Below are 25,597 nucleotides of genomic sequence, written 5' to 3'. Positions count from 1 at the left end.
AAAATAGTCAGACAGAGTGATTGTGCCTGTAAACATCAATCCTCATATCTTGACACAGAATCTAAATTAGATTTAGGTCTCAAAATATATTTTGTATTTTCTACACATGCATCTGCTTTGACCTAAACCAGCCCTGGCTTAATGTTCAGTGCTATTGCCCCATAGGAAGATGTATTTTCCCTCGGAAAAAGCTAGGTAAGTAGTATAGGTACTTTTAAAAAGGTGCCTGAACAGCACTTTGACACAACTGGCTGTTGGATTTGTTGCTTTTTAATGATGTACTATAGCTGATGTTTTTGCTTTTAGTTCCTTGCAAATGAGTTTGACGTAGATTTATCCTCACCGTGCAGGCTGGACTGTGACTTCTGGAAAGGATGGTGGAGTGCGTCACTGATGTCATTTTGGTCTGTGTTACATAATCTGCCTCTTCTCATTATGAAGCAGTAAGATGTCGTGCAGTTGCCTGGCACATCAGCACTGAAGTTTTAATTGCAGTCTGCAGGAGAGTGTTTAGCTGCAATCTCGCAAGTTAGTCTGAATACTGGAAAACAGCAGCTTACATACTACTGAATGCTGCATTGCTTGGTTTGAATGGGGTTAGAAGAGTAAGGTTTAAAATCCAGCTGAACCACAAAACTGTCTGCAGGGTTTATGTTTTCCAGCTGGGATCAACCAAAGATTTCAGTTTTATTAAGCAGTAAGCTTTAAGTCAGCCATAAACAAGAGAGTGAAAAGCCTGTGAAGTTATGTTGGGATTTTAGAATCACCAGTGTATTGGACAAAAGCACACGCTGCAAAAGTAACTTGTAAATCACATTAACACATGAGCCACGTGTTCTTGTAGTCACATCAGACTAGCGTAAATTTTTAGCAAGTGCAAAGAGTGCAAAATACATTCGGAAATCCCACACAGGCATTAGAAGATCATGCAAACAAACAACTCAGAACTGAACTGGAAATGTTTGTGCAAAAGTTAAAGTCTAAAAAACTTTTTTTTCTACTTTTGTGCAGGTTGTGCAAAAAAGAGTTAGTCCATTATAAAAGCTATTTAAGTCTAAAGTATATCTCAGTGCTAAACATGTTGCATCAAGCACAGACATCCCCAACTCTAATGTCAGAAGTTATATGACTGACCAGGGCTTCCTGAAAACACTTGGATGGTGTAATAGCACCTTGCACCAATCTGATGGTTGAATAAACTAAATAACAGATTTAAAACAATAAATATACGTATTATTTAGCTCATATAAATATTTATTCAATAATTCACCAGCAAAAAGAGATTTTAAATTTTGTTGATAGTTTTCTTTAAAATGCAATTAATTAATTACAGACTGTGATCAATATATATTTTGTATTGAGTTTATGTATATATTTAGTTTCAGCTGTATTTATCCACAGCAAGTGTGTTGGGTTTTAAATTTCTTGGAGTAAAATACTTCTTTATGGCTGGAATCGAGAGGCGAGAGGAAGGCCACAGAATACAGAGGTGGGAAGGAGAAGGTGTAGACGTGTGGAAGTGAGTCGACCACAGGGGATGTGATATCACACCTGTGGGGTGAAGATCGGGCCGTGAAATAAATGAGGGAAAGTGCTGAGAGAGGTGAGCCAGAGAGGACGTGCCCTCCCTTGGAAAAAGTGTCTCCCGTCACTTAGGATATGTATGGAGGCAGAATATGACCACATGCAGAGGCGTGGCAGTACAGACTGGACAGCAAAGACAAATGTAATCATTTGTCCTTTGATTCTGACCTCTAGCATTGACTAACAAGAAAATTACAGACCAGGTGAAATGACTATCAGTCTCACATCCCCGTTTGATCACTTTAAACAAGCTGGTGGTTGGATGCCTCACTTGCCAACTCATCCAGGACACCTTCATATCCTCTGTCATGTAGAGTCCACCAATATCCAGAGTATTATATAAATGTGACTTTTAGCAGCACTTCCATTACAAATGTGTGCAAATCCTTGTTAATATTCTGCTAATGTTGGAAAAAAAACAAACAAACAAAACACATCAGTGTCTTAAATGGGATGTCTATTCCCCCACCGTGCCATCGACCATATTTTACTGTTTCCAGCTTACTTCAATTTGCTGCATTGGTTGCTAAAAATGTCTAAGATAGCAGGTGAGAGGAACCTTTGCTCCTTAACCAATTACCCCACCAGGCATAATCCTCCCCAAACCCAACTCTCAATCACTCTCCCTAGCACTCTATTCTTTTTCCTCCCTGCCGCTCTCACTTTCTCTTCTCTTCCCACGCAATTCCTTCTTTTTTTCATCTGTTTCCTTCATCCCCGCAGCTCTGTGGCTCACCAATTACAGCAGCTAGCTGAAGTCACTCCCGCAGGCGGTCGTATGCATGCAGGAGGCGTGCAGCTGACTGACAGGGCACAAAGTGTTCTCCCAAAGCTAGCCTACAACCTGAGGAAGTCTGATAGCCAGGCTCCACTGGGGCTCACTGTGGCTGGCTTTACATGGCTACACATTAGCTGCACCTCACGCCAGGCGGCCCGCCGCCTGCCTGTCACTTTTCTTTCTAAGTTGATGTCCATGGACAAGCGAACAGACGCAGGTTCTTCGATTGAAAGTTTAAACACTCTGCAGCACACAGTTGTTGGAGGAGAGGGACAAGCAATGAATTTTAAAGCAGAAAGTGGGAATGTGTGTATGGAGGACATTTTACATGACAACCTAGTTTATTTATTGTGAAGATTTTCACAGTTTCTATCCTCTTAAGTTGAATAATCAACTCAGAACCATCTACTAGGAGAGTTTACTGCCTCTCAAAGTATTGCAGCTAATGTACCGTGAGATACCAGCTCCAATGTTTAACACTAATGAAATCTGGTCCTGCTCATTCTAATTACGGCTTACCCCAATTTCTTTAATAATGATAATTATCAGAAAAGGTGATTGTTTTGTGTTGGTCTTACAGTGTTTGTAGGATATAGAAAGATGTGAGATTCTGATCTGGAGTTAGTTTTCGTTCGCCAAATATGTTTTCTGTCAATCGTTGTTTTTGGCATTTCTAAAGAATTCTTCATCATGATTTTTGAGAAACTTATTTCAGAGGCACCAATCACTAACATTCAGAGCAGGGAGAGTCAACATGCTAAGACATGGTAATCAAAATCCCCGTCCGTCTATTGGCTCTCAGCCTATTGAATGCCACCAGTTTAGAACCCAAGCAGGAAAGAGGACCTTGCTGGAAATTAAGAGCTGCAGAGAAGAGTCTGTGTCAAAGTCATATCCTGTGAAGCAATGCTGCATTAAAAATCATTCTGCACTTGAAGTGCCCGACTGAATACTGATTAGCGTACAGGTTCGGCCCCACAGCACACACACAAAACTCAGTGGTTTCATGTGGATATTCATACTTACGTTGTTGACATAAAAATTGTAAATAAAAAAGCACAGCACAAGGCAAAACAAAAAGAAATGAATCAAGAAAAAGTTAGAACGAAAACAGAGTGAGTGAAATCACATTAAAACAAGGCAGCTGTGCCTGATTTGCAGCTGGAGCAACAATTGATGGAAGGAGAGCATAACATATCTGCTTATGACAGTGTGTGGGCTGATGTAGTCATGTAACGCTACCCTCCTGCTATTTATTTCTTCTGTGCATTATGTCTGTGCTATAAAGGTAAATCACATGTGAATGAAATGTGCAGGAAATAAAACCTCCCCTACATCATTATAAATAAATGGGGAATGTTGTGTAGGGAAAAGTAGGAGTGATGTTGAGAGGAGTTTCATATCAAACCAAATGCAAGATTCATCTAAAAAATCCACCTGTTAAGGCATACCAATCCCACATGAGCACTACATCCTCACTACCACTACACTTTCATACATTTTGTGTATAATTTCTCACTAGGGGTCTGCCTTTCAGCAAGAAGGTTCCAGGTTCAAATCCCAAATTGGAATTTTTCTGCATGGAGTGTGCATTTTTTCCCCCTGCTACTGCAGTCCAAAAGCATTACAGTAAGGTTAATCTCCAAATTGTCCTTTGGTAAGAGTGTTGCATTACTTGTTCTTCCAGTTGACATTTACTTTCGAATGCCAGACTTGAATTAAAGTAGTTGAACGATGAAGAGACAGCTGAATTTGCGAGTGAAATCCTGATCTACATGGATTTGCTACTGTCACGCAAAATACTGGAGGGAAACATCACCAGAAAATCCAACTTCTTCTTGGTTTCAATAATTGATTTTCCTTTTAAATTCTACTGTCACTTAAAGTAGTGTAAACTCACTACACTGTGAAAAGGAATGTTGTGTGTGCAATTTCACACATGAAGTACCTATGAATACATTTTGGAAACAAACTCTTACTATTTTCAACAGCACAGCCGTAGTCTATGTTTTCATACAAGATGGCCAAAATCCAGCCGCTTGTTCCCAGGGTGACATTAATTGGCCGCCGACGCTCCTCTGCTGCTGTACTGCACCGTTAACATGGTGTGAGCCAATCACACTCACGTGCGCCGACACTTACACACGCGCTTGTTTGAATGCATGTGCCAAACCAACAAGTGGCCCCAGAGCTTGTGTTGAGTCAGCTCCTCAAGAATAAGCATCAAGCTCTTTGGCTTATCCTCTTGGGGTCAGTTCTCAGAGACAAAGAGTGTGTGACACAGTACAGGCAGGGTGAGACAGCAAAAGCTGTGAGTGTTGCCACCTCACCACTTCATAGGAAAGATCAATAAAGCAATGTCAAATAGTTCTCACCAAATTATTCTACATAGCTCCTTTTTGCCTGTTTTGCAGTTTCACTTGTTTCCCCTGACATTTTACTTCTTACTAAAACATTTAAAGTGCTATTCCTTTAACTGTTTTGAATGTGTATTAGTGTAAATGGAGAGAGCAGAAAGGAGAAATGTGGAATATGGATTCGACCCTGTTTACAGTGACACCACTTACTCCAGAGGAGCTGCAGAAATCCCATTCAGGAATGAGAATCTGTCAGCATGAATCATGCGCGCCACAAAACTTCAATCCTTTATGGAAGAGTGGCAGGTTAAAATGTACATGAATACTGCAAATCACTTTGAACAACTATATGTTGGTCTGTCATATAGGATCAAAATAAAATGCATTAAAATTTATGGTTGTAATGCAATAAAATGTGAAAAGGTTTTCAAGGTTTATGTGTTCACTTAGCTGAAGTTATGCAGGTAGTTATCTCATATTGTGTTAGTCTATAGTTATTTTATTACCTGAAGATAATAACCTGGATCATAATTTGATGATCTTAAATCCTTATTTCTTTATTAAAAAAATCTATTAATCGAAAAATGCTTGTCACTGGCAATAGACATTTGATAATGGCAGTGAAAGGGTGTTTGAAGGCAACATTTTACTGTTGATTTGAATGATTTGAGTTGCTTGTAATTTGAAATGATATAAAAGGACTCAACAACTGAAAACCAGATGATAAATCAGAGTTAGGGTTGACATCCACTGCATGCTGACGTCACAGGATTAAAAGTCAAGGTTTGAACTATTTACATCTGATAGAAGCACGTACTTCTGCAAATGTGATTTTTAAACGTGCAGCTGAAGTAAGATAGTTTAAAACTAAAGCTCTGATTAACAATATTTATAGTAACTTTGGTATATTTTGAAATAAAACTTATCTAACGCAAGACTTGCTTTTGATATTACTTTATTTTGGGGATGATGTGATATCTACATAAAAGAACGATGGGCACGTAAATCACACACAAAATCCCAGAAAGGAAAATTCTTTCATTTTGTTGATGGAATGACAGTAAGCTCTGCTTAAGCCTCTGTGCACTAAGCACCAACTATTAAAAAAATCTCTGAAGTGAAACTTCAGACATTTCATGATGGATTTCCGAAGACAGAGAGACATTCATTGAGTGGTGAAGCTCTGAATTTCAACCATAAGTAGAGGCTTTGATAGCGAGGAGCCATTGTTGTAGAGATCCCATCAGACTGAGAATGGATAAGCTGCTTTGGGGCAAAACTATTCTCAGAACTGCCCCAAAAAAGAAGGAATCAATTTTTTCCCTTGCAGGAGGAGATTTAAATTATTAGATGATAAGAAGAAATGATCCAGGTAGAGTTAAACAATATGAATAGTTGTCTTTGTGCCTTTCCCCCACAGGTCTTTGCATTTCTGTGTTAACACTTGTCCTTTTAGTCCTTCAAAAACTGCTCTGCTTATATGCTTATATGCTACCTTCTGAAATTGGAATGTCTTTTGTGGTGAAATTTCAATGCAATTTATGTCAAAACCTGTAAAATGTTCCCATTTTGCCCTACAAGGAGTGGTTCACACAGTGTTGTACAGGAATACACTGATGGTTTCAATTAGCAGAAGGCCTACCTTGTGTGATATCGCACACACTGTGTTATCACACGTTTTTAAATTTAGTCGTTTCACCAGCTGAATTTCAGTCGATACTTGCAGGTTCATGGAACTTCATGGCATTGTAACGTAATGCTGACACTGACTGAACACCATGAGTCATTTTGCTTAGGTATTATGTTTTTATCAATAGACACTGAAATTTGATAAAGGCATGTTGATGTGGATTAGAAAGAATTAGCTGTACATGTTGCAGATTACAGACCACACCCATCCACGAATAGCTAAGTCAGCAAATGCTTCAGACCCCCATCACTCCCACCCGCAAAAAATGTGTGCAAGCCCAGTTTAACAATTCAAACATGAAAAATACTCCAATTTTCATTAATATGCACAGTGGAAGCTGTCTTAGAACACCCACATAAGTTAGTGTTTACAGTTTTTCTTATCTCCGCTCTTGGGGGTACAACCAATCACCGTCAAGGAAAATGAATGCTGCTCCAGGATTGGTTGCTTTGCAGAACCAGCCAAAAGCATGTGAAGTAGAATTGCTAAATATTTCACCCTCCCAAGCTGCATTTTCTTTCCAATATTTCAAATATGCTTCATGAAAAAATCTGTAATGGATGGATGCATCTATCCATCATCTCTCCATCCATCCCTCCTTTCCCCCCTCCCTCCCTCCCTCCCTCCCTCCCTCTGTCCCTCCCTCCCTCCATCCATCCATCCATCCGTCCATAGATGTGATTTACAGATGATGGAAATGAAGGGTACAATAATGAAATAATCCACATACTCTCAGCCCTTTGCAAGACACTTTAGTCTCCCTTTTACCAGCCATGTTTATTTTAACTTGCAGGTCAGAGTGAGCTGAACCTTAAATGTTGCAGGAGCTTTTACATTTTACAGCCAGACAGAAGTGTGGCTCTACCGTCCCTCTGCTGCTCCCCATTTCATCCCAAGCCTTTATCGCTCTCCCTTTCTCAGTTCACTCTCTCACCATCTACCTGTGTGTCCCTCCAGCTTTTCATCTGCACTCTTCCTCTTTCACCTCCTTCACCCCACTGCCGCCTTTTTAATTCTCTCGCCTCTCTGCTCTTTAAAGGATCCTTCAACACTGCCCCCTTTTCTCTGTGCCCTTTGTCTGAGTGGCCCTATTGCGTTGTCTCTGTACAACGGCGTGCCGTCTGTTAGCGCTGCTCCGACATCATGGCTGCAGCGTTCTGGCTATAAATAACTCAGTCTCACAGTGTTCAGTCCAAGACAAGACCGAGAGCCAGAGGGAGAGCAATCTGCTGTCTCCCTCAAGTTATGCTGGAAGGTGCAAATGAGACAGTTGACACTGTGCAACCTTCACGACCAAGACCTTTGTCTTTTGTGGTGCACAAAATGCTTCTGAATTTAGTCATTCTACTCAGACTAGTTGCAATACAACAATTTTTATGAGAGTTTTTATGAAAAGTTTCTTTTTTTTTAAAGTATAAACTTGTTAACCATTTGTGTCATTCGAGCATCTGCAACCTGGTCTATTGCTGTTTCTTTACAGCTGCTTGATTCTCTGCTGTTCCACATAAAGTTTATTTTAATATGACCAGATGGTTAATAAAGTTCTCCAAGAAAAATTTACTTTTTCTACAATGCACATGATGTTTCTTTAACAAAAGATAAAAAGTGAAATAAATTGATTGGAAAGCACATGCAAAAATGTGTGCATTTTTCTGTTTTTGTCTGAAATTGTATTGATGGAATTGTATTTGATGTGATGGAAAATCTGTCCTGCCTGCACCTCACCTCTAAACATGTGACTGCTGGGATAAGCTGCATCCTGACACAAGCTTGAACATGAGCAACCTGCTTTGGAAAGACAATGATTTGGCCAAAATTTCCAATTAAATATGAAATTAATTTAAGACAGGATAATTCACAAGTCTTTTGTTTTATTCTTTTTTTTTTAAATAATCTGACATTCATCAGAAACTGAGCTGACCTCATCAGAAACTGAGCTGACCTCTTTCAAGTTATTTTCCATCTATGAGTGACGTACAAAACAAAGTCACACAGTGACGTACAAAACAAAGGTACCTACTGAGTTAAAATTGGTACCTAATTAAAGAGATAATAAAGCCTGTGCAATTCCAGCAAAAATAAACATCTACCTCAATTAAGTCTATCAATAAATACCTGTAACTAACAACTGAAAGGAAACAACTAAGCATCAGGTGAGTTATATAGTCGTGCAGAAGAACTGGTGTTATCAAGGCTGTTGATTGTGTCTATGATATCAAGGATAGAAAATCACAAATTGTAAATGTCCTACATTATGAAATTTGTTGCATTTTACACAACAATCAGTCATTCATCCATTCATACACACATTCACTGATGGTGGTAAGCTACAGCTGCCTCTGGGGCAGACTGACAGAAGCAAAGCTGCTGCACATTCTGAGCCTCTGGGCCCTTTGACCATCACCAGTGAGCAACGCGGGGGGAGTCTTTCCCAACGACAGAGCGAAGGTTCAAACAGGCAACCCACTCGTTACAGGAAGCCAGTTATAGCCCTCCGTCACTTAATTCTGAGGGTTTCTTTTTTTTTTCTTTGCTTTGTTTTCAAACCTGCTCTCGGTTTGGGCATGGGAACTTGTAGACAGATGCTACTACATCGAGCCTTGATGCCTTAAGCTCGCTGTCACCCAAAATAACATCACTGCTTTGTCCTCTCAGGGTTTTGTTGACAAAGAAGCTGGAAAGGATTCCTTGTGATGTTTCAGTGGTAATCGTTTTTAGACTAGGGACAGTCTTCTTTTTCAGTGTAGCATGAGGCGGATTGAGATTTTCTAGTCTTGGACATATGGGATATATAGCACCGCACATATTGCGATTGCACAGTCCATTAGCTTTCATTCTGTTTCTTTGCCTCTCTGACAGAGATGACAAGCCTCCCGTCCTTTTTTGGCTAACATCCTGTACTTTAAACCTTATGTGAATCGTTCTACACTTAAAAAGAAAAAAGTAATCTCCTTCAAAGTATGTGTTCTTTTGGAAGTTACAGTTTCCCTGAAAAAAGCTTAATGTAACTTGAAGAAACTGGCTTTTCATCAGCCTCCCTGTAGATTTGCTCATTTTTTGTCTATTTTATTGCAGTACAGTCTAAAAGGATCTTGTATATGTCTTGTTTCTCTCAGGTGACAGTAACCCCAAAGAGAGCAGCCCCTTCATCAACAGCAGTGAAGCTGCCGCTGAAAAGAGCCAGCAATATGATGGCAAGAACATGGCCTTGTTTGAGGTAAAATCTACTCTGTGCAGACACACTAATACACCCTGAAGTGTAACAGCATGTTCAGCATTGAATCTTGGATGCAGGGTTAACTCATTCGCACTATTTAGTTTTTGAAAAGGGCCTCTGACATCGATTAATGAGGGTAGTTACTGTGTGAAGGGCATATGGGCCCCTTGTGTTAATATAAGTGACTCTTACACCACTACCAGAAGCAGCCTAAACAATGCAATTTACCACAGCCTTGCAGAAATGTATTTACAATCTGCTCTCAATGGGATTCTGGATCTAATAAGGAATGTGGTGTGAGTTCTTTCTCTTGCTCTTTGAAAGATGACTCAAGAATCAATCAAGTCAGCAGTTAAATACCATTGATAGAATCTTCACACCACTGCTAACTAATGGTATCCATGTTGGTGTCTCTACAGGAGGAGATGGACACCAGTCCTATGGTGTCATCTCTTCTCAGCAGCCTGGCCAACTATTCCAACCTTCCCCAAGGCTGCAAGGAACACGAGGAGGCTGAGAACAATGAGGCAGAGTCAGCACGCAAGAAACCCGTCAAGGTACCCTCCATAAATGTGATCTTAGACTGCAGACATTCAGCAAATGGTGGAGATTAAACATCAATCCTATTAGTACTTTAGTCAATCAGAAAATATCTCTCTGTCACTGGGTCTTCAGTAACTGATCTTTTGACTGATTAGATGTTGATCCTCCATGGATTGAGATAGAAGCATCTGTTGCCATGTGGTTCAGTTTGACCACTTCAATTTAAGTTGCTCGATAAGTTAATTTGAGTTTTGATAAGAAGGTGTCTGAACCAAATGTGAAGTTTGTGGTATTGGAAGCTGGATTGCCATATGTTGAAAATAGCAATTATGGGTTCAGGGGTATCAGAATTTGACCAAGGAGCAACAGAACCAGGTAACCTCATCTGATAATTCACAAATTGTTTACCATCATAAAGATGGTCAGATGTGGATAAGTCACTTACTTGGGAAACACATGCCACTGGGATGCAGCAGAAAAAGAATGCAAACCTGTGAGGCAGTGTGATACTTTGGGAAATATTCTTCTTGGAACCTTTGGGTCCTGTGGATGTTTCTTTGACATGTGCTAACAACATGAGCATTGTTGAAGGTCATGTTCGTTGGTGGTGAAGATTCATAAGTGCTTCAACAGAAGGTAACTTGACTTCTAATCTTTTTTGACCTTATACCTTCCATCTAAAAAGGTGTCTTTATTTCTTAGAATGGGTTAAGAATGTTTTTTTTAACCTGTGTAGAAAAAGGTTGTTTTTCAATACAATGTCTGATCTCATTAGCTCAGCACGTTCTGGTCTCATATCTTCCCCTGATAATCTGTGGACTTGGGCCACCGTTAAGTCTAGAAGAAGACTAAAAGGTTGTGCTTATGAAACCAAAAATAACCTTCATCCATTGCAGTGCTATTCAGTTTTGAGCCTCATTTCGCCACAGCTGTCACTTGAGACCTTGCAGACGCTGCCCTTCACTGCTTCCCTATGATCCTATTGTGATCAGTTTATGGGTGATCTGAACCACATCTGCTGGAGCTTTTTCCACCAATGCTGGAGCAATTTCTGAGATGTCAAGTGATCCTAACAAGGCTACTGTCAGAGTTTTTTTTTCCTTCTAGTGCATTCATTTCAAGGGCAGTGAGTTCTCTTTCTCCCTAATATATCCTGTCCATTACCAGGAGCCATGATAATGAGAAAATCAATGTTTTTTTCACTGAATTTGTCTCTGGTCAGAATGTTATGGCCATGTAATGCATAATCAGTAAAAACAAGAAATCATTGTTAGTGTGTTGCAGTGAAAACTGTGATACAGGAATGTGCACTAAAAAGATTTTCTGGAATTCCCATTTACTTTTTTAACCTCGGACACATTTTAAAAAATCATCTTGCTGTTGCTCACTGCTTATTCTGAAGCTTATCAATAAAATAAAATGTTGCTGCATTGCCACCGTGATGAAGCATAGACTAACGATGCTATTATCTGCAATACAGATAATACAATTTCAATGATAGTTTAAGCTGTCTGCACAAAAGGCCAGGCTTTTATTATGAAAAATTATGTCTCATAAAACAAATTACTAAAATCAACTTACACCGATCGACGTCTTTACTCAATATGAGTTTGTATGCATCAATACATCACTTTCCAGTGTGCTCAATAAATAAAATTACCTCCTCAGTCAAGAAAACTTTTTTTTGTTTGTTTTTCCTGGATGGTGATTATGGATTGCTAAATATAGATTCGTTCTCTAAATAAGTTGTCTTTATGAATCCCTATTATAACAGTTTTCTAATACTTTTTGAAATACATTAACATTTCACTGGAGATCTGCCAAAAGTGGTCAATCATTCTCTGTTATTAAAGATCCCTGTTTATGTTACTGAATTGCATCTTAAATGCCAATAGCTTATTAGTTTCTCTCACACCCTCCCTTGGTATTTTCCGCTGCTGGTGGTTGATGCTTGTCAGTAGAATGGAGTTCAACTTTCACAAATTTCCCTAGCTCTTGATTGACACGGGTGCAGCTATACTATCAGTCCTGTGGGAAATTATGATTTTTGCCTCTCAGCAGCTTGTTATTTTGCATAGCTGAAATGATAAAAGATAATGCAGATAATGAAGGATATAAAAATAACTGGGACAGACTGGCAGACAGTGACTTTCGGAAGTTTCTTTCTTCAGCCAACTCATGTGATGTAAGATGACGTTAAGGCATTGAAAAGTCATAGCAGTGAAAGACTGACAGCTTTTTTATGACCTTTGACACATCTGTCATTCCAGGTGTCCAATCAGCTGGAGATTCTCTATCACTTTTTGCTTTTGCCCATATTTGTTCCTGTCACTTTTCCCCTTCTTTCTGTTCCGAGTTGATTCACTTTGACACAGGTGTTCATTTTAGCATTTTCACCTTGGAGTAAATCAATGTTGTTGACCTAGGAGATCAGAGTTCCCACATTATCAGATACTCCCTCCAGATGAGTCCAGCAGATACAGCAGGCCTTTGAAAACAGCAAGAGTGAAATAACTTCTACAGATTATTGAACTCAGGAGTAAATTGTTGGTTTCCTAATTATTCACATGTAAAGAGGGATAACAGAAATAGACCATAAAAATGTTCTGGATATTTGTGTAATCAGTGGATGGCATGGATGGTTTATTCATATTTTTACTGCGGTGACATTATTTAATTATGTTTTAATTACCTTCACACATTAATAATATTGTTGTCTCATGTATTCACACCTTTACAAACAATTGCACCAAGACACATTTCCCCTGTGTCTTAAGACCTGAAGAGGAGTGATTATTCTGATGCAATGACTGGTACTATTGAGAGATGTGACTGGAACCTGTTTTTTCCAAGTCCTATTGTAAACATAAACTATGTAGTCCTACACTCCTCCTATGGCTTAAAAATATAACTCAATGCAGTCCTTTCAGTTAAGTAACAGCTCTTGAAAGTGCTTGAATACATAAAAACAAAATTATGTGAATGGCTAGGCACACCGGAAAGAATACTGTAATACGACATTTGTTTTATTGAATCAAAACACTGAATGAAACAGTAATGTATTTTATGTTCTTTCAATCATGAAAACTTAGTTTGTTTATGAAAAAATGTTCAAAATATTAAAGAATTACTGGGTCATAAGTCATTAACAAAAAAATGCACTCCAGTTTTAACAGAATTTAGTTTAAACCTTTTTATTTAATATTGTATCTTAAAATCTATTGCAGATTTAGCACCCTTTATATTTAAGTTATATTGAAGTTACTTTTGTTTGTTTGTTTTCACAATAATTTTTATTATACAATCTTATATTCAGTTTATATATCTAATTCACACAGTGCGCCATAGACACTAACGATCCATTTCTGCTTTATGAAATGCTCTCAGGAAAAGAGCTAATGGTCGGAGCTGTTTACACTTAAGTCCATAGAAACAGCATTTGTGTAAACCTACATTTTAGATGGACAGTTTTTCAAACTGTGCATCTGCCTTTTTATAATCTGATTATGAGAGTGTTGCAGATAAACATAATAGTGGAAACATTTAAGCTATTTCCTATGAATTCCATGTTGTTTTACCCCTTCATGATGAATGTAAAGCATACTTGTCCAGATATCCTTAGCTCAGGTTGCACTGTGAGTAGCTCTAATCTCCCCCCTGTCACCTCAGCCCCTTCAACACATTAATTAGTCTGCATTTTGAACCATGCTGAGGCTTCTCCCATCAGCAGCCCATTCCAGAGGCAATCTCTCCATCGCCACGAGAGGCTTTTCATTAAGGCAGCCTGAGGCGCTTTATCACTCACACAGCGACTCCTCTCGTTCTCCTCCGTCACCTTCCCTCTTTCTATCTCACTCGGCTCACCCCTCCTCATTCTCCATCTCCTTCATCATTGCACCCTCGAGTGAGCGAGGCGGAGGGAAGCCGAGGCAGCGGCCTTTCTTTGGCGCAGTGTGAAAAGCCAAGATTAAAGAACTGGTTGGTGTGTGACATGACAGTGCAGGCTGGAGGTCACACAGGTCATAGTTGATCCCCAGAAAATTTTTCTTCTAAATCTCATATGTAATGTACAACGTACATTTGATTCTATAGGCAATGTGGAATATTTCCAGCAGAATTGCATTTAAAGAAACACAAAGATTTTTCATATTTTTACAAAAGTGTGAGATCTGATTGAAAACGCATAAGTAAGAACGGTTTCATTTCCTGGTATTGACTAAAGTTGGGTGGGTGAAAATAAGTGTTTAGCCACGTCATCATCATTATGATTTCATACAGTTTTCTCTTTCAAAACCCATTTTTTCCTATTTTGCTAATTAATTTAAACCCCACTGAGCTGTTTCAGATCTTTATATTACAATCACGACTGTAATTTTTAAATGTTTTTATAAAACTTTCCTTCAGAAATGATGTGACACATTTACTCTGTGAGATGTTCAACAATGTTCAGCAGACCTCAGAAAACTTCACAAAACAGCAGTTATGAAATTATTGGATAACTGACAAGTGTACAGTATGTTTTGGTTAGGTGACTCTTAAATCAATTCATTGTGCTGGACTTTTTTATATATATATTTTTTAGATAAATCAGATCAAAGAGGGTTGAATAAAACACCATGAAATGGAAGCCAATTATAATACAGTGGATATGCAAGAAAATCTCGAAGAATTTTGATCTGAAGTCTGGACAAGTAAAATCCAAACGACATGCGTGAAGCATCTACTTGGTGTATGTCGACTGTTCAGTCCAATAGATATATTGTATGTAAGATTTTGCGACCAACTGAAAGGTTTCTGATGGCTGCAACAGCAATCTTTGCACAACACATCTCCTACAAATTTTTTCACAACCATTATGTCGTTATATATGGTTCTCTGTCACAACTGTTATGTGCCTACTTCATGTGAATTTCATTCGAGACTCAACAGACTGAACATCTCACGTTGTCGTTAAATGCTGAAAACTGTTAATTTATACAGTATGAAATATGAGCCACGAGTAGGCCAAATCTAACTGTGTGTTAATATAGTTTACATATATGCAATTTTAAAAATTATTCTATAAATCTTCAAGTTCTTTATTAACACTTTAAAAATGATCAAAATTCAGGGTTTGGAAAAGCATTTTCCCTCTGTTAGGTTTGCAACAGTTATGGGTAATACTTGTATCTTTTTTTTTCTTTTTGTATTAAATTAAATTTTATATCACTTCATATTTAATTTCAACAATGAAAGGCTGCTGCCTAAGCAAACTACCCTTTCAGTTGTCTAACCATCTGATCATAAGCGAAGCTGTTGCTGTGCATCACTGTGACATTTCTTGGTTTTGACTTGTTCTGAAAAGGAACTCAAAAACCCACAAAAATGTACTAAAATTGAAAAATGAAACAAAATGTAGAGATGCAATTGTAGTTGAATGTATTAGTTATTATTCTTACATAAAGGCTCTAAATACTTTATTCACCCTTAATAATATATACAGACTGAGCAGTTCAGTGCAGTGAAAGCACAGATGGTAAAAGTGTCCCAGGTGAAATCTAAATCCTTCAAGTAACATGGAGAGTGTTGCATTTAATGCGTATTTTAAAGCACTGAATAAAACTATGCATTCCTTTAAACATTAAGAAAATTCAATGCTTTTCCATTACTATAGCCAGCTTGCCTTTTGTGCAAGTATTCTCAGAAACAAATGTGACTCTTGCTCAATGTCATTTGCAACATAAATCACATTCAGTGACAATTTCTCCAGATCTTATTCAAGTACACTGCATCTATCTAATGAGAGTTTTAGGAAGACATTCATGTATCTTGCTAGAGAATAAAGCAGAATTAGTCTCTTCAGATCTTGACATGAGACCTTTATTCCTTGTTCTTTGTCGTACATGTCAAAAGAACTTGCCACTGAGCTATTATGGCTGCAAAGTGGGAACTCTCTGTCTGTGAAGATAAAAATGCCAGGACGATCAAGTTGGCCTTTTAGGGTCTCAGTTATCAAGTTAAATGGAGCTTCCTTGTCAGGATGAACAAGGATTTACTGTATATGCATCACATTCTGTTTAATTTTATATAAAGAAGTGTGCAAAATTCTGACCTTAATTTATTAGTAGATTGACCAGGTCAGTTAATACTAATGCAAAGTAAAGAATATGCTTCATTACTTGATGCTTACTGCTTTTTTGGATAAATATTCCAAGCAAGACTTGTAGGGAATCATTGTCAATGCACTTTTCCTTTTAGGCTTTTACAACCTAATGTTCCCTCCTGTAAATGTTTTCTGTCTGGGTGTTTTATGATCCCACTCTCAGCTCTGCCCTTGAACTCTCCCCCTCACATCCTGCTCCTCTCATTAGACCGATGTGCCAGATTGGTATTCCCATCAGTGGCCCTCCCAAGGATGAATCCCGCTTCTTGTCAATTTAGGCTATTTTACTGCGAGGCTAAATAGAAATTTCACAGCTCATGTATTGTTCAGCTAACTGGTTCAGCCAAAGTGTTTGTTCTGCGTCGATTTCTTTTTTTTTTTTTTACATCTTGATAATTTCTTAGTCTTTTTAATTATTTTTGTATTGACTGGTTAATTACTTGAGTCGTGCATGGAAAAGAACTCAATCTCTCATTTTGCAATGACTGAAAATATTGTTTCAATCTTTTAATAGTTCAGTAGGTCCTTGGTCTTTAATATGACACTCCGTCTTAGGGAAAGGATAGAGCTTAGTGCATAGTTTGTGTTATTCATTACAATAAAGAATAAAGTACCCTTCAAAGTGGCTATTTTTGTGCAATGGCAGAAAAAAATAATTAAGAATTAAAATATTACAAATAAAAATCTAAAACAGTTGTGTGTGTGTGTGTTTTTTTTTTTTTTTTTTTTTTTTTTTTATCAAGCCCCTGTGACGATGCTTTTATTGGGAAATTTGGAACTGTAAGTCTTGCACTTAATCAGTGCACAAGTGATAATAAAAAGTTATTTCAACACAGTCATTTGGTTGAAGATTTTATCAGTACTGCCAATTGTGGTATAAAAATAATGAGTAAAAATAATGCAATTGAGTTTTTTTCTATCAGTACACAGAATCAATTACATTCAGTAATATTTTTATTGACATTGATATTTTTTCAAAAGTAATCAGTTATTCACATTTTCATAGATTTTAGAAAAATGTCCATTAGAGTTTTTCATGACTATAATGTTCATGCCATCCTGAATGATATTATTCATTCCCGATTAAAAACCTAAAAAGACAAAATATATCTTTAACAATACAGAGCAATTCTTCTTTTGCCTGATTTAAAGGCAGACTGTCTGGATGATGATAACTAACTCACTAATTCTATGCTTATTTGAAGAAGAATGTCTGTACCTTTCAGATTCACCTATTCTTTATTTTGCCATGTGTTCACACTGACCTGAACCTCAGAAAGTCTGGATTCAAAATCGGGTGCAGCAGCACAACATGTGGAACAGTGCACAAAGAAATCTCCAGTCAGAGCTGCCAGTAAGACATGAAGATATGTGAAGACTTTTTTTTATCTCGAGTATTTTAGAAACACGTGTATTTGTCTTTTTTTTTTTTTTCTCCTATACGCAGAGGCAAAAAGTGGTTTTACAGATGACTTTTGGCTTTTACATGTCTGTGGACACACAAACCAACCCGACCACAGATTGACTGTTTCATCCACAGCCGGTCATGGAGGCGGATGTTTGCTGGCCTCTCTTCTTGCTGTCTGTTTAATAATTCAACACACCTGAGCAGAAACACATTTGCCCTATCAGCTCCTGTTTGGCCAGCAGAGCGTGGAGATGGCATTACAAGCTCCCAGCCTGCCTCCCTCTTGCTTGTTAAACCCCCCTTGCCTCCCTCATACCTCATCCCACCACTCGCGCTCCACTTCATGCCTCTCTTTCTGCCAGGAATGAAAGTAATGAAACAATAAATGCACTCCCCTCCTCTCACCGCTCAAGTAGAGAGACACAACAAAATCATGTTGCATTTTCTTTGATGTATTATGAAATTGGTAAATTAAACATCAAATGCAACGACCCCACTGATCTGCAATAGATGTGAAAACATCAAACAAGCTTACTTGTATTGCATTCAATAATGCAACCCTGCACAAAAATTAGGTCTGTCAGCGAACCTCCTAAATTCAGCGTACCTCTAACAAGAAAATATTAAAATTGGAATCATTTGTCCATGCAGCTTGCAGGAAGTCTATTACAGTTTTTGTGTGGAGACACAGCTTTTCTCAGCTCTGCAGGAGCAACTATGATTTTGTTTTAAAACAAGATTAACAATAACAATGATAATAGTAATAATACTGTGCAAGACTGACAAAACAGAAAATGATCAAAATGTACATCTATTAGAAATAAAACATATCAGACTTGTAATCTTAGGGATGTGCATCTGAGCTGGCTCACTTTTTTAAAAATATGCATATGAGAATGTGTGTAACATTTAAAGATACAGACTTTACAATACAATATGACACTTGATGCTTCAGACATTCCATATTTTTCCTCATGTTAGAGGAAGCAAACATCTATCACTTACCCTAACATTTTGAAGACATCTTTAATAAATAAAGAGATCAAAAAAGAAGAATCAAATCATTTAATTTGAGGAACTTTTAATGTAGGGTTAAAAATAGAGTCTAAAAATAACTTTTTGACCTCAAAAGTCTGTGGAGTCAGTGAGGTGCAGCTATAGAAAATCTGTGGTAGTCTAACTGGGGTAGTTGAAGCCGCAGGAGGCAGTGACTCTAAAGTAGATGTCACAGCAGATGAATTAAAACATCCCGTTGTTTGTGAAGCACACCTGAGCCATTCAGTCGTCGAGCTGCTTCCATGTCCCAAGGGGTCAGTGGGCAGCTGTTCCTCGCTAGTTTAATGGTGCCACGCTGGCCTACCTGTAGCTCTGCAACAGTTCCTGTTCTCTTTGTTTTTGGTGGCTCTTTCTCCTGGGAAATCATCACTCTCCTGGCTCAAAGCCCATTAAACAGACTCATTCTGTGTGAGTGTGTAAGCATCTATGAGACCAGACGCTGGTTGTGTCTGGATTTCCTGTCCACAAACAGGCTAATGATGCACAAATTGAACGCAAATAGAAAAGGGAGAATTTCAATAAGCGGCCAGCCTTTTTCCTTCCCACAGGGTCAATAATTCAGTGAATACACGAGTGTTCCATCTGTTTCCGGCTATTTACCAATATAAAGTCATTATTGCATCTATTAGTTCACCAAATTTTTGTGTTTGGGTTTCTGATCATCGAACGCAGAGGTGTTTTATCATATTCAGGTTCTCGGATTCCAGTTGTTCATTATCAGTTCATCTCATGTAACAAACAGGATTTTCAGGCAGGTTTTCAGAACCTGCCTATTGTTATGTCTGGTTTGCATTTCAACGCTCAGCTGAGCACCTCACATAGCAGCTGAATAGAGAAGGTCTGCTTGTTTCAGCTTCCCTGTTGTGTTAAGAAGCAGACAAGAGAGGGGACATTTTGCAGACTGTAAAGGATTGTAGAAAATTTTGGTTGAGTGATGTCTCCCATAAACACATTTTCAGATGGTTAAATATGTGAGAGCAAAAACATTTAATATGTAAAATTGTACCTAAGACTCTTCTTTTGAAGTCTAGGAATAACTTCATGCTTAAATTGTAATTTATAATTGTGCGTTTTCCGTATATTTATCTACCTATAATTCAGTTTCATAAAACTGAAGGAAGCATTACATCTGAAGAAAAAAATACTTACGTTTTTTTTATGTTTTTACCTTTTTATGAGTGTATTATAAAGGAAGTCTTTTTTTCTGCACAGTTGGAACTCTCTGTGGGAATTTTCTTGTTAAATAGAGAAAAAATAAACAAAAGAGTAAATCAGAAAATACTACACTTTCCAAATCCACACAGGTTTTCCTTTAATGGCCTACCTGTTTTATTACAAACTGACCTCAACCTGCTTTGTGCAGTGGCAGCAGTTTTGCACGTAAAAGCAAAGTGATTACCGTAGGCATACCTGTGTGCTTGCAACACCTGACTGCTATTGTAGAGTACACACGGAGTCCCTGAAGGTCCTGCCAATGCAAATTCAGTCATACTAATTACAGCATTCCTAATGGGAGATAGAGAAAAAGGGTTTGGAGATTAAAAGAGGTGACTATGTCAGGTTTTGTAAGACAGAAAGACAGACATTGGGCTTCAGTGAATACACTTCTATTAATCAACAAAGATTACAGTATTTTTATTATTATTGCCTGAAACATATACTTATATTATAGAGATGTCATTTCATCGGTTAACTTTGCAAGAATATAAACTGTGGCAGTTTATAATTTCAGAATTTCTAAAATAACTGGGCATATTTAGATTTTTATACTCTTGTTATTTTCAGCTTCTTTACAGGGGTCTAAATAATGACTAATACAAACAGACAGTCACTGATTCTCCTTGTGTGTATTGTAAAATAACATGCAGTTGTAGTACAGGTGTACAGGAGGTTAAAATACTTTCCAAGCAGTAACTATGGCTTTGATAAGACAAATGCAGCTGTGCAAGTGGAAGCCCATTCTGGGCTCATTGAGTTAGAAAAGGGCCTTAACGTCAAGATGATGAAAAATCATCTCCTCCTTTGAAGGACACAGTCACATTGAGCGAAACTCAGATTTACATACAACAGACAAAAGGAAGACTATTTAAATCACTGTCATATGGCGAGGGATGTGACAGAGATGAAGGAGGTTTGTTATTAGCTGCTCCCTTGAGCAGCCTGCGGAGGCCAAGACACGGATCTTTGATTAAAGTGCAGCGGGGCTGAAGGCTGAGATGCTCCCTGCTGGAAGGATTTAGTTGTAGAAGAGGTAGTAGGTCAAAGTGTAACCTGGAGGAGAGCACAACTGAGACACATTTCACTCAAATGCACAACTAACTTTCTGAGATGAACTTAATGTATTTTTAAACATTAATCATTAGCTATAACAGAATAATTTATTAATATCCATTAGGTTGGATCAGCAGGAAATCCCAATGCAGTCATGTTGAGGTCAACAATCTGAAATTGAAGATTTTGTATCCCTAAATCTTGTGAGACAATGCAAAAGAAACTTAGCCTGTTTAATAAAAACAAAACATTATCATTACTCCAAATGACACTGCCATTGTTTTTTTTTTTTTTGCATAGAAAGCCAAAAAAAACAACAACATCAAACAAAGGATCTTCAATAAAATATGTCATCTGTGAGGCAGTTGCTGCTTTGTAGCCTATGGGTCCCATTTGTAAAGTTAAACAGTCAAATTGACTGCAGTATTTTTTGTTATTCAGCCTCTTATAAGGGAACACAATGGGGGTTCATTTTCCAAACTCATATTTTTTTAATCATTTTACTCTTTCATTTTTAAATGTTACAGTTTCAAGCTAAATATTGAATTGACAAAATGTTATCGCAGCTGAAATTATCCAAGCTTCTCAGGGTCATTGTAGGCGGTTATGAACATGAGTAGGAAGAACTTCCTATTGTGGTCATTATTACAACAAATCTGATGACACGTCCAGCTCAAGACTTTTTTTTTTTTTACTGCTGTTTTGTGCTGAGGATGTTCAAGGTTGTCCATTTTGTTGTTCATTTTACAAACAATCCTTCTTCACAATAATCTCCAGAGATGCCAATAGTCGCAAGAGTCATTGTTCTTTTTCACTCATTTTGTGGCAGCCATATTTTGACTTGGACCTAATTTATCCTCTGTTTTTCTTTGTTGAGTAGAGACCTCAGCTCTTCTCTGTGGCTGAGGTCGATGCTTTCACTTGGTAAACTGGGTCAGGGCTGGATATGTGGATAATTACACATCTTTGACCAGCTGTCCTTGAGCAGGAAATGAAAATTTCTATGTGAGGTCATTGCATTTGTTGTTCTGATTTAAAATACTCCATCACAGATATGCAGGCTCATACACACTCAGGATGACAAACTGCTATCGCACACAATACAAACAGATGTATACTCACAGTAACATCAAGGACAAAAGCTTTCTGTGGGTAAACTGTGACAGGATGGATGTCTAGTATCCAAGGATCAAAAATGGAATCTTTCTGCTTATTCACTGATCCACAATAGGGACAAAAGTGCAGCAACAGTACTGTAAAACTGAACAAATCTATTACAATAAAAAACAAAAGATGGTAAAGGAATCCTTTAATCCCCTCTGGGCGCTCAGGAGATTGTCCATGTGATCACAACATTTCTTTGTTTTTTCTGAGTCAAAATTAGCTTTCTTAACCTCATCTTACAAAAAGTATGAGTGGGAGGTCTTAAATTAATATTCATTCTATAGTTACTGCTAAGTTAAATGAAGAAATGGTAGACCTTCAAACGCAAGTCTAACTGAAGTGACAAACAAGGAACTTTAAATTTCAAATACAATAAGCAAAATTACAGCTAAACTAAAGGTATCAGTTACCATCCCAATCTCTCACTAAATACAATGTAATAAGAATGCACAGCTTGTTACAAAAATATAGTGCTGTACAAAATATATATAAAAATATAGAAGAACTGTTCAACTCAATTCTAGTGATTTATTTTCACACCAGATTACTGTTTCAGCAATTAGTGTCTTGTTGGTTTTCTAGAAGTCTGCTGTTTGTCTTTAGAGCTACTCTGTCTGTGAAAATACATAGAGAGTTTTCTACGACTGGTAATATATTTGTAAAAACAAATAAAAAATTGAATTTATCTTTCGATTCTTCAACAGCAGCAGACTCAACATTAGTCATCCACACCAAAAGATACAAACTTGGATTTGGTAGGAATCATCTGTCCTACTAATAAATGTATATTTTTCTTTAACATGAGTATGATGTGGGCTGTTTGCTTCGGTCTCTAAAAATGGACAAAACATCTAAACTAAAGCAGGTTTTCAAGCTGTGCTTCTCAGCATGCATTGGTGCTATCTCAATTTTCACTGAGTCATACCTGCCAAAATGTAGCAGAAATCTCTGTTGATAATGCACATCTGGGAGTCAGTTTTACAGCAATCTGGCAGTGACACTGAGCCAAGTCTGCACCCTCTGAGAAGTGATGGCTTATTGAAATTCAAAAACATAAAGTACGACAACAGTTTTACGCTTAGCAAAACACACAAAAAAATACTTATAATTTGAATAGTAAAATTTGACTTGTCTGTTTTTCTCATTTTTATCCAGGCCCCTCAGCTTGGCACCCTGATGGGTGTCTACATGCCCTGCATCCAGAACATTTTTGGAGTGATCCTTTTCCTCAGGATGACCTGGCTGGTTGGAATCGGAGGTGTTATCGGGACCTTCATCATCGTCTTCATGTGTTGTGCCACTGTGAGTCTTTTGCCTGCTTTCACTTTTAGACTTACATTGTCTTAAAGCTCAAGTTGTCGAGAACTCTAAAAATTGTCCTAGGAGCAATAAAGATTCACAAGAAATTACTGTGGGAATATATTTATATTGCACACTGTTTGATTTTGTCAGTTTCAGAGAATTGAATATGCATCATTTATTTGAATGTGAATGTGTTTATGCATGAGATTCTGTATGCCTAATAATTCCAGAAATAGATATTTTATTTATTTTTAGACACTTGAATAGTCATTAGTTACCTCAGTAGGCATTATCATCCCACTGCTGCCTCGATGTTGTTAAACCAGTGTTATTAAACCACTGGAATACGGGTTGAAGCCTGATTCCTTGGAATTGGTCCTGACGTCTGCCTTGTTTTATTTAATCCTAATTAATTAAATCTAATTGATGAGATTTTATGTGCTTTCACTGTTCACTGTTCTGAAGGGGAAGCTGCTATTGAAACATTTATTGGTTGCCTTTTCAGATACAGATTAGTTGGTTTATTGCATATTTATTAGAGGAACAATGTAATGTGGGTTTAGGTTGTAGTAGACAATATTATTCATATCCATCATGATGCCAAGCCTGGTGGGGCTGTGTGTTATGTTTACCTGGCCAGAAATCCAACAAGCAAGTGTGTGCAAATATACATAGTGTTAGCTTTAAATGGTTCCTGCTATTCTGCTGTCCTGTGCTGGTTTGTACTTGCTAGACAATTATGCGCATCTGTTAATACCGTGGCTATTTCAATCCAAACACAAACAGACCTATCTATTCTTCAAGTAAGCAAAACAGCAATTTCAAGAGAGTAACCACTTTTCTGCATAAATGCTGTTTCATAACATTTCCAACTGTGAGAATGACCTGCATCAGAGACTCTGTCAAATGAAAATGTGGATTGTAACTGTGAAGAAACTGCCTGGCAAACCGTTTGCAAATGTCCCAAAAATATATCTGATGGTTAAACGTAAAAATAACTTCAGAAAAAAAAAAAAAAAAAAAAAAACAAAGCTCTATAACAAAGAGACATCTTTATCCTAAACTGGATTCTACAGACTCCCACATGCATGTAGCAGGAAATAAAGCAAAGTCCTTACTACAAGGACAAGGACTACATACTTTCTTTGAAAAGTATCCAATGTTGCAGAAAAAACAGACACCGGCAATGGACACTGTAAAAACAAGAAAACTGAAGATGAAACACCTTCTCTCATTGCTATTACTGTCACTGTCATGGTGAATTCAGGCCTTCCAATGACCTTGAGACTCAAATTACAACCCTGTCCCACACCACAAAGAGAACTGCTGTTCGTTATCCGTGTGGATTTTCACACTGATTGTGTTTGACGTGTTTGATGAAATCCATCGTCAGGGAACAACTATTGCAATTTTCCTTTCAAATTGTAAAATTGTAACCCTTTTCAGAGCAAATCTTACAAAAATACAACCGCCATAATTTGTGGAGGTTGGGGATCAAAGCAACCCACAAATACCTGAATTCCTTAAATACTTGAGGCCCATTTCATAATTGTTTGTTAGTAGTTCCGTCACCAAATATACTTCAATATGCATTAATACACAGAGTGAAAACCTTCTTGGCATAACCGAAAAAGCTAACATCCACAGTCCACACAATATAGACATTTTATCATCCAGTGAAATTGGAATTTTTAACAGAATCATGTGAGCTCAAAGAAATGTTATACTTTGTAGCACCAATGGGAGGTTCACAGCATCAGCTGCAGAAATCGCTAATATTGAGCTAGCATGTGGCGACAGTGGAAAGAAAGTGCTTCATTTTCCTAACAGGAAGAACCCTAGAGTAGAACAGAAAGAAAATAATCCAATAAGACATTCACCAGACACAAAATTAATCTCTTTCCTTTGCCATCTTAGTCCCAGACCTAAATCCTAAAATAATATGTGGGATAAGCTGAAGAGAAGAGATCCGAAACTTTCTGGAGACTAACTGTTATCCCTCTCTCTAAGTACTCTAACCAAGAGGACTAACTGTACTTGTAGACATTTTAAATAAATAAAGTGATATTCTCATATTTTATTACT

General features: G+C 37.7%; 1 protein-coding gene across 2 annotated transcripts in view; it reads left to right on the top strand.

Moving 5' to 3' along the window:
• Positions 1–25,597, top strand: part of slc12a5a (solute carrier family 12 member 5a) — an 87,253-nt gene that overhangs the window by 32,031 nt on the left and 29,625 nt on the right. For both annotated transcript variants that reach the window (XM_055050006.1, XM_055050007.1), the window contains exons 2-4: positions 9,526–9,626; positions 10,046–10,183; positions 23,366–23,512. In XM_055050006.1, coding sequence (XP_054905981.1) covers positions 9,526–9,626; positions 10,046–10,183; positions 23,366–23,512 — 386 coding nt within the window. The remainder of the gene's footprint in view (positions 1–9,525; positions 9,627–10,045; positions 10,184–23,365; positions 23,513–25,597) is intronic.

Source organism: Poeciliopsis prolifica, unplaced genomic scaffold, assembly GCF_027474105.1.
Source record: "Poeciliopsis prolifica strain line A6 unplaced genomic scaffold, Auburn_PproV2 SCAFFOLD030, whole genome shotgun sequence".
NCBI lineage: Eukaryota > Metazoa > Chordata > Actinopteri > Cyprinodontiformes > Poeciliidae > Poeciliopsis > Poeciliopsis prolifica.
Note: the sequence above shows the minus strand (reverse complement) of the source record. Positions and strands in the feature narration are given on the sequence as shown.